At 57.0% G+C, this 14,729-nt stretch overlaps 1 protein-coding gene across 3 annotated transcripts in view; it reads right to left on the bottom strand.

Annotated features, from left to right (window-relative positions):
• The window catches only part of KLHL29 (kelch like family member 29), a 295,790-nt gene that overhangs the window by 56,994 nt on the left and 224,067 nt on the right, over positions 1-14,729 (bottom strand). For all 3 annotated transcript variants that reach the window (XM_082744323.1, XM_082744325.1, XM_082744324.1), the window contains one exon: positions 2,156-2,297. In XM_082744323.1, the coding sequence (XP_082600449.1) occupies positions 2,156-2,297 (142 nt within the window). The remainder of the gene's footprint in view (positions 1-2,155; positions 2,298-14,729) is intronic.

The following is a 14,729-nucleotide window of genomic DNA, read 5'->3' as shown; positions in this document are numbered from 1 at the left end:
GGAAAACATATTTGGGAAAAAAAAAAAAAAAAGAAGAAAGAAAGAAAAACTAGCAGAGTGTCTGGTATGTGTTAAATGTTCCATAAATGTTGGTGTTTTTCCTTCCTTTCTGGAGAAGAGCTGTCTGGCGGAGGTGGGGGGAAAGGTGGACTCTGAAGACAGTAGGTGTCTGCTGGGCAAGGTGGGGACACCAGAGCCTGGAGCCGTGCAAGAGCCCTGTGGTATGGGAAGGGAAAGAAGGGGGGTGCAGGCAGTGGGGGGAGCCAGCCAGGGGCTGGAGTCCACTGCCCTGCTGGGGGACCAGGCTTTCTCCTAAGCAACCTCTGCATGGCTGGTCCCGGGGGAAACAACAGAAGTGCATTTTGGCCCATAAGGGAATTCTGATGAGCAACGGGGCCCAGACCCACCTCCTGAGACTTGATACAAGATTCGAGGCCAGCTGAGCCCAGGTCAGGCCGAGCAGGGCCAGGTTCCCCTGAGCTGAGCTGACCCAAGCGTGTTTGTGAGTGAAGCCAGAAGACACTGTGACAGGGAAGGACACTCTGGGTCACCTCTGACTGAATGAGTGTGGGGCTGGGTCTCCATCACTCAAATGCCACCTTGGTTTTCATGATGCTGTTGGGAGTGGCAGTATAGACAGAGAGCGGGGACACTGAGGAAGAGAGTGGGGGCCAGGGGGCCACTCAGGACCCCCTAGCCTGAGAGTCGAGAAGGGGAGCTGGGAGCTCCCTCACAGAAAGAAAACTAGTTGTCTCGTTGGAGACAACTAGAAGCTGGCAAATACCGGCGAAGCAGTGCTGGCGAGATTCTAGAATGGGCTGCTAAGGGGGGACTGTCCCCAAGCCCGAAGAAGAGGAGCCAGCTGGGAGCCAGCCTGGTGTCTTAAGCACAAGGCATGACATCCGAGGCTCGTTTCTCTCCAGGATTAGTTGGGGGGCCTGGAACGATGCACCAGAACTTGGGAGCACGGCCAGTGACTTCTCTGGGAGCTCTGGTGAAGGTACAGAAAGGCCCATGGAGGCGACTGATGTATGAGAGGGTGACTGGCCCAGAGGATGCTGGGGACCTAAAGGAGGTCTCTGCTGGTGGGCCCTGAGTCCTGCTCGCCCTATTTATCAATGAGCTGGATGAGGAGAGGGAAGCTGTCACCAGCCAGCTGCAGGTGACATAGTATCAGGAAGGCTAGGCCCAGGTCAGCAATAAAGACCCGGAATCTAAGAGATCTAAGAGTCCTCTGGGGAGATATGGACTAGGACTTGTCCGTGAGTCCCTACACTCCACCGCCTCAGGCAGATTGAGAGGAAGGGGGTCACAGCTGCTGCCATCACAGTCTTGGGGTGTCACTGGTGACAGCGCATGTCTGGGGCTAGCAGACATTCAGAAGTGATCTAAGGCTGCGGTGGTCAAAGTAGAGGGGCTGAATGAAGGAGGTGCTGGGCATGACACATGTGGGCTCTGGGCATTGGGTTCTGGGCCCTGAGGGACGCAGAGGGAGATATAATTCTCTGGAAGGTAAAGAAACTGTCAGTCACAGGCTCTGGAGTGTGGCCGAGGAACCTGGGGTGTTCATCCTGCAGAGGACCTGGAGGGGAGGATGAGTGGGGTGTCCAGGTATCTGCAGGGCTGTGGTGTGGAGGGCCAAGGAGCCGAGTTCTGTGTGTCCTAAGGGGAGGTCTGGGACCAACGGGCGGTAACGGGGAAGGTGTTGTTATGGTCAGAGCTGACCCAAGAAGGGCTGGGGTGCTGTAGGAGGTGGGGAGCCCCCAGGCCCAGGGGGAGGGGGGGCATCCCGGTTCTCCTACAAACACCCACAAGGCGAAACCTCCCTGGAAGGTGTGGCTTGAGAAATGTGGTCACCAGAGTACTGAACTCTGGGAGGGGCTGTTCACAATAACACAAAGCAGATTCGGAGTCACCCCTGTGATGCTGCTCCCCTTCCTTCCTCCTCCCCAAAGCTTTCTTGAGCAGCAGAGAAAGGGGTAGAGAAGCAGCTACCGTCCAGGGCACACGGGGTCCCGACCCGCAGGCAGCCTGAGCCTAGGACTGCAGACCCGTGGGCCAGGGCCTGCTGACAAGCTGGAGCACCTGGGGGACCTCTGACACCCCTTCCAGCCCCGGGGTGGGGGGAATCTCTGGCTGCCGATGACATACGCACCTGGATTGTCGCTCTCCCTCATCTGCTTGGAGGGTGGCTCATCAGTGTCCCAGGGCGTGGACTGATTGATGGGTGTCTGCCCCCACCGGATGCTGGTCGTGAGTCCCTGGGACTGATTGTCCGCTTTGGAGATTCCAGGGGCCTGGGGAGAAGCAGAGCAGGAGGGTGAGCGCGGCCTAGCCAGAGCTGCTGCCTTGGGACCTATTCCCTGAGCGGTGCCACGTGGCCAGCGGGCCAGCGGCAGAGCCCGGGCAGGCCCCAAGCCCAGCACCCCTGTGGAGTGGCAGAGCATCTGGGCTTAGTCCTTGTTAGGCTTCTGCTCCAGTCCCAACCCCGGGAGCACCCGCCCGGTGCCTCCCCGGCCGCCCTCTGCAGCCGCTCAGTCCACCTGAACGATGGGGAAGGAAAGCTTTCTGTGCTGTGAGAAGCGAAGCTCCCGCGGCCCTCGGGTCATGACTTAATCACAGCGTCTACGGGCGTGAGCCGCAGACCCTTGTGTCTTAAGCCCAGGCTCAACGCCACTCTGGGCCTGGCCCTTTGACCTGTGAGAAGAGAAGACCGCTCTCCGAAACACCACCGTTCGGCTCCATCCGGTCCGAGGCCCTGCCATGTGCCCCTTCCCGGAGGAGGTGTAGGCAGGGCAGGGGCTGAGACCCGTGTGACGACAGCCCAGCCCAGGGGACATCTTCCCTGGGACCCTCGGCTCCTCGTTGTGGGAAGGAGGCAGGCTCTCTGTCTCAGGATCTCATTCTCTATCTTAGATTTTTAGATGAACGAGAGGGATGAGGAGAGCACTGGTCTCTGAGCGACAGTCTTGATGGAATATTATATGGTCATTAAAAATCATGTTTACTGAAATGCATAATGAGATGGCAAAATGCTTATAGTATAGTGTTAAATGAGAAAGGCAGGACATAAGAGGGCACAAAGAGAACCTCACATGTACAACGGTACGTGTTGGAGAGAAAAAAAACCAAAGTGCTAGCAGGGGTGTTATCCTCGGTGGGAGGAATATGGGTAACTTCTATTCTCTTGTCTCTACTTGCCTGTATTGCCAGATTTTCTACTAGGGCCATTACCGTTATAATAAGAAAAAAAGAAGAACAAGAAGAAATCCTACAGCATGCTGGAGAGCCTGGGGTCACTGGGATGTGGTGGGGTGGGGGTGGGGTCTCCGCACAGGTGGTTTCAGGAAGTTTCTGCAGTTTCCAGGACTGCAGCCAGAGCCCCAGCCAGGTTTGGGCTCGGTTGCAGGGCAGACACCCTCTCTACTGGGGACATCCACAGACGGCCCAAGGGGCCTGAAGGGGTGTCTGCAGGCTTCTCCCAGGTGAGGTCCACGGTCTTTCTGACTTCTCACAGAAGCTGACGCAGTGAGCCAGCTGGGAGGGCGGTGCCCCCAGCGGGCCTCTGGGAGTAGCAGGGCTCGATGGGCAGGGGGCAGGCGGAGAGGAGGGAGGACAGCACTTATTGGGTCTCGGATGCCTAACGCAGATGACAAACAGCCTGCATTACAGCGGAGCTGGGTCCCGTTAGGACCTGTGGGCTGCACGGAGCTAATGACATTAGGCTGCACTTTCTCTCTGGCCTGCATTTCTGATGCTTCGCTTCTGTGAACAGAGCAGGAAACAAAGGGAAAGAGTGAATCTCCGGAGGAAAGAACAGTTCAATGGACAAGCTTCCTTCTCATTGGGACAGATGGGAGCTTGGGGTTGGCTGTGGTGGTGGTGGTGGTGGGCGGTGGGGAGGAGGCTGGGGATTTAGCCACACTCACCAACAGTCCTGTGGAACGTAGGGAACAAAACTGTGGCTTTTCTAGCATTCTCTAGAGGGCTTTGCAGCGGGCCCCGTCTCTGGTCACCTCCGCAGGCCCAGCTTCCCCTGCGTGCTTGTGGACTGGGAGGAGCAGAGGTCGCGTCCCATAACCAGAGGCTTGCGAAGGGGAAGGAGCCTGTGGGATGTCTCACTCAGGGCCCTGCCTGGGGGTGAGGTTTGAGGGATGACACTCCAGCCTCCCTGGGCACCCTCTGCCAGGAGGGGGCGCTGCAACCCTTCTCTGCGGCGCCGGGGTTCCTGGAGGCCTCTCAGGCCAGAGAGACAGGTCTGGTTTGCAGGGTCCTCCTGCCCTTGCCATTCGTCCCCGCTGAGTCAGCATGGTGTCTCCCGGGCCTGGTACTTTGGGGCAGGGTCGGGGAGGGCTCTGGGAGCTTGGCAGCTCTGGCCCTACGGCGGCCGGCGGAGGCCACCAGCTGGGTTGGGGTCTCTTCCTCCACGGTGAGTACCAGATTCTGAACTAGAAAACTCCAGGAGTTCCTGTTTTTGCTCTAAAACTGGGGAGTTTCTGAACTTGAAACATTGTACACTTTTTCAAGGGCTTAGTCCCTTGGCTCCAAAGCCTTCCTGGCGGGTCCTTCCGTTACCTGTTTGTTGGTTAGCTGGGTTGTTCGGCAAGCGAGCACTGGGCCCCTGCTCTGTGCCGGGCCCTGCCCCGCGCACCGGGGACACAGCGACTGAGACTCAAGCAGCTGCTCCCAGCAGAGGGGGGGCACTTAGCTCTAAGCATGGCAGGCAAGTTAGCCTCCAGAAGGAAGCCGGGGGGGCCCAGGGGGAGCCCAGAAAGGCTGGGAGCACTGGGCCTGGCTACCACAGTCCTTCTGCTCGGCTGTGTCTTTCATGACTGTCACAAGCAAGTTCTTATGTACAAGAAAGCCGTTCTGCCGTGAGAAGGCAAACGGGTCTTTCATTTTTCCCTTTAGGAAAGATAAATAAGACCACTCAGTCTGCTCGCACTAGCAACTCCTGAAGCAAGGAGCAACTCCCAGCTCAGAAATTTCTGCCTTTTTTTTTTTTTGAAACAACGAAACGAACATCCCTTTCTCCCCTCCCTCCAGAAGAAACTGGATGCGGTCGTGCATTCTGCCATGCGCCCGGGCACTCAGGTGGGTGAGGGATGTTGCAGCAGGTGATGGGAGTCGGCTCGGCCTGACCGGAGCCCCTCCTCCCTCGAAGGGCTCCAGGCCCGAAGTAGAAGCCTCCCAAGTTCTGGAGGCTTCGAGGGCACCACCTACAGGTCCGTGGCTCCAGCTCCGAACTGAGCACCCGCTAAGACTTTCTCCCTTGGTCCGGAGTCCCCAGAGGTCTCTGACCTCACCGAAGGCCCTCCAGGTCTCGCCCAGCCAGAGCAGGCCTCCCCCAGTTCCGCTTCTCCCTGCCAGGGGGGTGTCAGCACAAGAATGCCTCAGAAACCAACCCTGAGAACAGCCCAGGAGGAGACGAAGGCAGGGATGGGGGAGGCTCCGCCGGCCCCTCCCATTGCATCACCCGGAACGTCAGTGAAGCCACCCGATGTCTGGCCTTGTGCCAGCATTCCTGGCCATGCTTCTGCTCCCCCGTCCTGATGACACTGGGCAGAAAGAGGCAGATGAGGAGAGCCCTCCTTCTGCCTGGTGCTTCGGAGTGGCCCTCTCTGCCCATCGCTGGGCCGGCCAGACTTCTCTCTGCTTCCCTTTAATGAGATGCTAATCGGATGCATCATTAACGCGGCAGCTTTTAAACCCCGAGCTCTTGTAAATTTTCAAAGGTCACATTTTTACGGCAGCTGACAGCATCCTGCTTCTTTCCGAGACAGAAGAACACTAAAGACCCCGATCCTTTACGGATGAAGCTTTCTGTGAGGCGGAGGCCGGGGCTGAGGCGCCCGCTGGTCTGGGGGTAGGAACCTCACCCCATGACAAGCCTCACGGGGCCCCTGGCTTGGGCTGTACCAGCCCAGGTAAACATCGCCCACCTAGTGGTACTGGGGGGCCTGCTGTGCTTGGGGGTGTCTGTATGGGGCCAAAGGTGGTGCACAATGCAGAGGTGCCTGGCAGAGGGGGTCAGGGGGCACTTTTCCTCTGGGGATTTGCCCGTGAGGTTGCGACCGCCCAGAGGGGCTCATTTTGGCTAGTCGGTCCACTCCGAGGGAGCACCTTTTTCTATTTTGCACAAAAGTGCCACGGAGGTGAGGATCCCAGGGGGTCAGGAAGGTTTGAGACAAGATGGGAGGGAGTCGCCTGGGGAGCTCACGTGCCTGCTGGTTCTGGGACCAACGTACTGTGCATGCGATGATCACAGTCTCCTCACACTGCCTCTCAGCACCTGTACGGACCCCGTCCTGGTGGGGCAGCTCCGTGACAACAGGGACCCGGTGTGGTGCCTGGCCCTCTGCAGGTGCCCAGGGAACGAACGAGCAGGTGGCGTCTCTGAGCTCTGGGTCTGGCCAGCGGTCGGGGCATTCCTCACTCCTAGTGCAATGCATGGGGTGTGTTCCAGAAGAGTGGACCGTGTCCACTGTGCGGATGTGGAGTAGCTCGGTGCCCGTGGGAGATGGCAGGCAATGAGCTCCCCTTACTGGGGAGATGAGGATCCAGACTGTGGGGACTTGTGTGCGGGGGCCCCCCAATGTCATCGCCCTGAATGCTGCCAGAGGCTGCTTGGAGGCCTGGCTCTGTCGGCCCCCTCCCACGTGCCTGAGTGGGACGGAAGATGTGGGGTGCTGAGATTGACACCTGCCTCCGCGGGGCTGGGGGATGGCCGGAGGAACCAGAGCTCAGCTTTTCCCACTGTTTGTCCAAGGAGGTCAGAAGAAGGTGACTCAAAGGAGCTTGGAAGTCAGGGATAGCATCCAGAAGGAACGGGGCTGGTGTTGGGCCACAAAGTTTAGGCAGGTTCACCAAGGGAGATGGATGCAGGCCGAAGTCACCACCAAGAACCTCACAGCAACAAGTACGTTTCCCGCCTACAGACATTTGACAGAGTCAGGCTCCAGAGTCCACTTTAGGGGTTCAAGTGGCCTCCTCTGGGAGGAGTAACGACAATGCCAGCCCACGTGTCTGTCTCCTGCTGATGCTGATAAACCTGCCTCCCCAGATCAGAACCTGTGAGCTTTGACCTTCTTGTCACTTGTGGGGACTGACAGGGCTGGCAGAGACTGCCTTCTGCTGGGCGTCGTGAACACGGCTGGGCCCATCCTTCAGAGCAATGAGCCTCTTCTGCTCAGGGGACCCCAGAGTCCCCCAGCCCTCACCTCCGTTTAATGGGCCGGACAAAGCTTCCCTGTTCACTGTGGGCCAGAAGCACTGCGGGACCCTGGGTCATAGTGGTAGTCAAGCTCGGCTCCTGCCCTCAAGCCATCTGCACCAGCAGGACGGGACAGGCCTGTCCAGGGACCAGGAGGATGACCCAGGCTGGGAGAGTGGCCGCAGGAATCAGACCCATGAGGCTATGACATTATGCCAGCTAAGGGCCAAGCCTTTCAAGAAGACTGCCAGGCAGTTCCTGGGCCCCTCAGCAACGCTGCTTAGAAGAATTCCACCAGGCAACTCTGGTCAGCAGCAGACGGTCCAGCCAAGACCTCTCAGAATCTGTGCACAAATCTGTGAGGTACTTGGAGATATTGTTTAAAGCCACTAGAAGAAAAAAGTCTACTGTGTTTATTGCAGAATAGCAAAAGACCAAAAAAGTCATCTGCGTGCTGCTCTCGACATATGAACACGACAGTTCTGTATGTATCCTTTGTGTCCACAAAAGATGCCTGCCGCTTAACTCTAGTGGGGACCAGGCATAAAGGCTTCAACTAAAGCGAGAGCAGCGTCTCCCCAAGCACACCCCAGCTGGGTTGGGGCGGTGGGGGGAGAGGTCTTGGGTGAAAACAGACAGCCCACAAGGAGGACAATAGCCGTGGGTAACCCAGAGCTGACCCCACTCTGAACTTGACCTGCAGCCTTGGTTTTGCCTCACGACTTCCCACAATTTCCACCTAAATTGGAAAAGACAAGCATTGGCTCTGGGTTTTGAAGGCCCCTTCTGACGAAGGACTGCTGTTGTTGTGGCCTGAGCACCACCCCCGGATGTTGGGCATCGTCTCTGACTGCTCGCACCTTGGCCACACCACCCCCTTCTCCCATCCTGAGGTGGGAGCCAGAGAGCTTGCTCTGCCAGCTTCCCTTGAAGCTGGGTTCCAGGCATGGGCCCTGCTGCTCAGACACACTTGGGGGAGGTTTTGGTTTGGAAGTTGGGCAATGTGGGAAAGCCAGTCCAGCTCAGAGCCTACGGTCTGCAGAGGTTGGTGGCAGAGACCCACGGATTTGGGAGCACGCCGATGGTGGAGGCACACTGACGGCAGAGGCCCTGGGGTCCCAGGAATAGCATCCGCTGTGAAAAGCTGTTGTTTCCTTTCCGTTTTTACTCTGGAAGGTTCTCAAGGCTCCTCTGAAAACAGCCAGAGTCGGTTCCCACCCAGCTCCCAGCAGAAGCAGATCTGCTCAGGGCCCTCGGATCACCAAGTCCTGGGCTACCGCTGGGAATCCCATCACAGCTGCGGCTCGCACAGCAGGACAGGCCACTCCCTTCAAAGAGTGGTTGTTTCTTCTCCTTCTCAGCATCCCTGCCCCTGCAAGGCATTGAGGTTCTTCACGGTGTCTAGCCCACCTTTGGGGGCGGGCAGAGACTGGTTTAAACTATTCAGACCCGTATACTGGGGCTTGAGTGCTGGAACCTCCCCGGGGCTCTTGCACCACAAAGGCAAGACACTAGGAAGGTGATTTTTACTTGAAGAATGGTATTCTAAGGTTGGCCATTCAGGTTTGGGGAGGAGCTATTTTGGTGTCTGGGTTTTTTAGGTTATAGCTGGTGTTTATGCCTAGGTTGTTGGCTTTCTGGGACCGGCAGGCTGTCAGTGAGAGCTCGGATGCCAAGGTCACACAGTGGAGCGCCGACCACCTCTAGCGTAGGGGTTCTCCAACGTGAGTGCTCGTGAGTATCTGGGCGTGTGTATGTGTGTTAGGAATCCAGGTTTCTGAACCCACCCGGAACTTCCGATTCAGTAGGCCTGGGGCAGGGGGCCCCTGAGTCCACGTGGTGGTATAACAGGCCGACCCGGGGAGGAAGGTAGTCTTTGGACCTTACTCTGGGGAGCGGTGACAGTTTGGATGTTCAAGGTTGCAGGCGTGTGGGGAACCTAGCCGCGGAGGCTGCTGGCCAGATGCTAAATGGGACAGATTTCTGGGTCTTGCTCACGCGGCTCATGGGAGCCGGCTTCTTGGGGGCACCGTCTCCACGGACGCCGGGCCCCAGCCTGGGTTTCAAGGGGTCAGAAGGATGTTTTGTTAGATGCTAAAGCTAGAAATGCGTGGCCTCTGGGGAGAGCATAGGACATTTATGGGTCTCTCAGTTCTCATTTCAGGACTGCCACCGAACTACAAACAAGAGAATCATCACGGCTAAATCCCCACGCAGGGCTCGGGGAGGCTCTCTGGAGCCCCTCCTGCTCCCATTCCTGAGGATGCCCTCTCTGGCCCCCTGGACCCAGGCCGGCGCCCTCGGCCTCCCCTTCAGAGCACCGCCATAATATGCTCCGGAGACCGCTGAAATTTCTAATAATACTAACCAATGATGTGTTAAATTGAGACACTTCTGGCTCGAATGCCGGAAACTGCATGATGGTTTAAAGGACCAGTGCTTACCTTTCTCTATCAATTTGCTGCTAAATTACTGCTTTCGGAGCAACTTACAGAAAAGTAATTCTTTATTTAAATTTTAATTTCAATCTTGTCATTTTAAATATATATTCAGATTCCAATCATATTACAGAATATGATGATGTCTCTGGGGGGCAGGTGTTCCTGCCGGCAACCTGGGTGGGGGGTAGGGCATGTGTTGGGGGAGGGGCAGGAGAGCCTAGTAAGGAGGGAGTGGCCCCTGGGGACAGCTCGGTGAGGGCAGCCCAAGTGTTGGCGTGGGAGATAGAGCTGGAGGCCAGTGCTCTGCTTCTAACCTGGCCTTGTGACCCCAGGCTTTGTTGCCAGCAACCATTGATCCCTTCCGGCGTCTTCTCTCTCATGGGGCACCCCAAGGGCCCAACAAGACCAGCCGTAGACACACACCAGGCACAGATGGAACGGGCTGCCCAGACTGCCGCCATCTTTACGGCTCACATGTATTGGGCGCCATCTACATGCCAGGCACGAGCACGACGTGATTTCCTTCCACGAGGAGTTCCATGATTTTACCTGTATTTTACGGATGACAGTAATTGGGCCTGGAGAAGTTTGATCATAGCCAGTGTAGGCCAGACTCGGGCCTCTTACCCATGTCTGTTCTACCCTTAGGCCCTCGGAAGTGATCTGGGGTGGCTGGAGTGTTCCAGGCCACTGCCTCATAAAGAGTTCAGCCATGTCAAGGCTGCACCCACCCACCCCGTTGGGGTAACACGGAGACACCCGCCCCTGGTGCTCTGAGTACCAGCCATGGCCTCCCCTCCCCACACCGTATCCAGCCCAACGGGGCCTCCTGCTCAGACCCTCATAGCGTACTCTACTTCCCTCATGTCTCCTATTCCCTCAGGCCACATACCCTAAGCCATCGCGGATGTGTTTCCCCAAATGCTGCCAGTGTGGCCTTGACACTGCCTGGGGGGGCCCGTTCTTCTGTCTCAGAGCAGGGCCATATAGATACCTCCCCTCTCTAACGTGGATGGTGCCGCGGGGCCCACCTTCAAGTCCCTTGTGTCTCCAGCTCTCCCTCTCTCAGTAGCCCTTCCCCTGGGCTTTCCAACCCAAGACCTGAAAACTTGAGAACTCGTTGTCTGACCACCTCCCCTGCCACTCTAGCATCCATCTGCCTTCCTCTCCCACGCTGTACCCTCTGTGGGTTTCTGGACGTACCCCCTCCATCCGCCCCCCGAGCTCTGCCCAACCCTGCAAAGTACTGTGGCCATCCTCTTCCTCTGGCTTCCTCCTTCCTCCTCCTTGAAACTCCCTTCCCTTCTGTTTCTGGAACGGTGCCCTTCCTGGTTTTCTACCCAAACGGCTTCTATGGCGATCCCTGGCTTCCCCTCTCGTCAGTCCTGCGACGTGGCCCTGCCCCAGGGCTCATGCCAGGCCCCCTCTCTCCCTCTCTCAGGCCTTAACGGGCCTTAACGTCTCCCATAATTATTTTTCTGATAGGAAACATCTGTGAGGTAGCCCCTGCTTTCGATAGAACCCAGCTTCCTATAGTACTCTGGAAGTACATTTGCTTTTTCCTTTCCTCACATCAAAGTCTATACCTTGGAGACGTTTCTGCTGAAAGTGCAGCTCGGATGGCTCCCCTCACAGACGTGAAGCAACCGTGGCTGGGGCTGGGTTCGGCACTGTGCTCTCTCGTGGGCCCTGTCTGGCTCCCCAGCCCCTTCCCTCCAGCCCCCTGCCCCCACGGATGGGCCTCGTGGACAAAAGACATGATAAATCTGGCAGAACCTTACAACTCAAAGCTTTCAACTTTCCTCTAACAACTTTCAACTGAAAACTTCTTAGTCCCATTTCCAAGTTACTTTTCATCCATTACAAAACCCACAAAATTTTCAAAGGGGCTTTGAAATAAGATCACCTAGAAAAAAAAAAAAAAAGCCCATCACAAATGAAAGTCTTTGAAAAGAAAGAGGCCCTTTCCTGTGCTTCAGTTCCCTCTGATATCAGTTTCCCTTTCATTCTGCTGAAAGGTACAGGGCAGGCCTGGCCCTCAGCAGACGCCTGTGATGTGAGGATGCGAGTGGCCCAGACGGCCCGACGGGGCCGAGGAGGAGCGCGCGGGGCACCTGCTCGCAGAGCTGGGATGGGCCTTTCATCGCCCCCCCTGGCAGCCGTTGCTCCTTGTAACCCGCGTGGCCCCCGCTCAGAGGCCCAGCGGCCCGGCGCGTTCCCGCTCACCTTGGCCTTGGTGCTGAGGCAGCTCCCTCTGGCGCACAGCGACCCATCTTCATTCTTATCAGCGAAGTGGGCGGGAAAGGAGGCTTGGCCAGAGCAGCCTCACCCTGGCCTTTGATGGGACATTTCCCAAATGCCGGCCCCCGCAGGCAGGGATACTCCGGGACCACCCCTCCACCTCCCAGCCTCAGAGCCGGTGACACCCCCATCCTCCCCAGGGTCAGCTCCACACTCACAGAGGCACAGCGGCAAGAGCCGTTTCGGTGCCTTTGTCCTTCTCAGATTTGAAATCCTCAGTGAATCTGGGGAGAAGATCCTCTGTGCCAGTGTGCGGTGTGCGGCTGAGCCGGGAGTGGGTATGGGGCTACCCGTGCGTCCCTGACTGAACTATGTGCTGGTCCGGCCTGGCCCTCAGAGGCCTGGACTCTGAGCACCCAATATTGATCCTGGACCAGGCTCCCAGGCCTCCTGGAGATGGTTCCCAGCCCCTCCAGGGGACACAGCAGGCTCTTTTTGGGGCCAGGGACTGGCCTGGCCACTTTGCCCCTTGAGGCCCTGCCAGGCCCTCCCTATCGGGCATTTGGGGAGTAATCAAGCCTGCCTTGGGTGCAGGACTCGCCCCGGAGCCAGGAAGAACCCCAAAATGAGTTCCGGCTGGCTGTCTGCACCTCCCCCTGGAGGTCCTTTCTTCAACAAACACCTAACACTCCTTTTAAAACTCCTGTGGTCTACCCTTCGAGTCGTGGGCCTCGGCAGAGGATTCCTTACTTTTTTCACACAGACAAAGGCCCGCCGGGGAGAGGGGACAGTTCTGAGTTCTGAAGGCCTCTGCCGTGTGACTTGCACAGCCGACTCTCCGAGCATGAAGTTAACTGAGAGCTCGGCAAGGCGGTCCTGACACAGACATCTTTAGCGACCTCATTAGAGCCTTAACAAGAGAGGGGATTGTGGCAGGGTCGCCCCAAGGTCAGGCGGGACAATGAAACAAACAAGGCAGCACAAATGTCCCCGTGAGGCAGCTCCTCAGACGGGATGGCACCGCTGAAGGAACTGAAACAGTTTCACTGCTGGGACTTCAAGACTCACTGATGCAAGTCAGCACCCGAGCTTGTGTCTCGGGACTGGAGCCTAGGTTCTGACGTGGTAAGGGACCGACCAGCTCTGCGGCGGAATATTCCAGAAGCATGCAGGGACTCCATGAACACCTTCCCAGCTCTCTGGCCCTCTCTCTTTCTCTCTGCTTTCTGCTTGCTCAGGCTTTCTGCCACCATAACAACTGGCAGCCAGGCACGGCCCTGAGGGGAGAGGAGTGCCCTCTGGCCACAGTCCAGCTCAGCTCCCTTGGTTCAGAACTGAGGTGGTTTGAGTGATTTTTTTTTTTTTTAAAGGAGGTGGCATTGTTCAGTACCAGTCTGTCTCTTCACCGAGCTTGCTGGATTTCTGTCCCAGCTCACTGGAGGTCCAGGTACGGGACAGAGAGTGCTGGTGAAGGGAATGGGAGTCCCAGGGAAGCAGCTTTCTCGGGGCAGGTTGAGTTTCTCCTCCTCAGCCTCAGGAGTGACAGTGGAGGAGGACCAGGGTCGCAGGTGACCAGAGCAGCAGAAGGCCCCGGCCCTGCTCTGTAAGGGGCTCGCATGACCATGATTCTGTCTCCCAAACTGCTTGGACCTGACTCCGCATGGGGACGGCCGAGGGAACGCACGCAGGGCTTGCCGCCTGTGGCTGTTCGCTGCGGATCCCTGGGTCAGGCCAAGGGGTCCCGGACCAGACCCCCTCCACCGATGCCTCAGGGGGGGCCCAGGCTGCCCCGTCCAGGCTGCCTTCCTCTCATCGCCGAGTGAGGCCTCCACCCTGCCCTGCCCTGCTCCCTGGCTACCGCAGCTTCGTCAGTTCGTGCTGGTGCTCATTGGCTTCTGCTATATCGTTCATTCATTCATTTACCCCACACTTACTGAGAAACTACCCCGTGCTAGAAGCACAGGGAGGAATAGTCTACGACCTTGGAGAGCGCACCGGCTAATGGCTAATGGTAATTAAAATGGTAACAGCCAACAGCTACTGAACCCTTAGGTGCACCACTTTCTACCCTCAAGGCCAGGAGTAGTTTGAGGCCAAGGTCCGGCCGTCCGTCTGTTCTGTACTGACACAACTCAGGATGCCATAACAAAATACCATTGGCTGCCTGATGTAACAACAGAACTTACTTCTTGTGCTTCTGGAGGCTGGAAGTCCAAGGTCGGGGTGTCAGCATGGCTGGGGTCTAGTGAGAGCTCTCCTGGGTCTGCAGATGCCTGCCTTCTTGCTGAAAATTCTAGTCCCTCTTCTTATAAAGACACCGATTTCTTCATGGGGCCCCACACTCATGATCTCATCTTAATTTAATTATCTCCAGAAATCCTCATCTCCAAATGCCATCACGAGGGTTAGGGATTCGACAGACAAAATCTGGGGAGACACGGTTCAGCTGATGGCTCCTGCAAAGCATGGACGCAAGGACGGTTTGGAAGATGCTGGCCGGCTGGAGAGAAGCTCCGTCTGCGGGCTGTTTCCGGGCTGCACCTGGTCCACCAGACCCCGAGGGGTGGGGGGTATTTAATAGAGGGACACCCAGGGGCCTGACCAGCATACGGTGGGTCTGCCCATAAGCCTGAGCTCTAATTTTCTGACGGTTTGCTTTTTCCCTCTCACAACATAATCTCCATGATCTCTAGTCTTTCCTGAACGCTGTTGAAAGGCTTGTTGTATTTATCTCCGGAGAATCCGCCGTGCCCCTGTGCAATTTTCCATTGTCATGGTTCATTTTAATTTCCTCTAAGGCTGTTGGCCACTCTTGTGTTCAGAAATAGCTTGTT

Source organism: Mustela nivalis (genome assembly GCF_964662115.1).
Source record: "Mustela nivalis genome assembly, chromosome: 8".
NCBI classification, from domain to species: domain Eukaryota; kingdom Metazoa; phylum Chordata; class Mammalia; order Carnivora; family Mustelidae; genus Mustela; species Mustela nivalis.
This window is presented reverse-complemented; position numbering and strand designations above follow the sequence as displayed.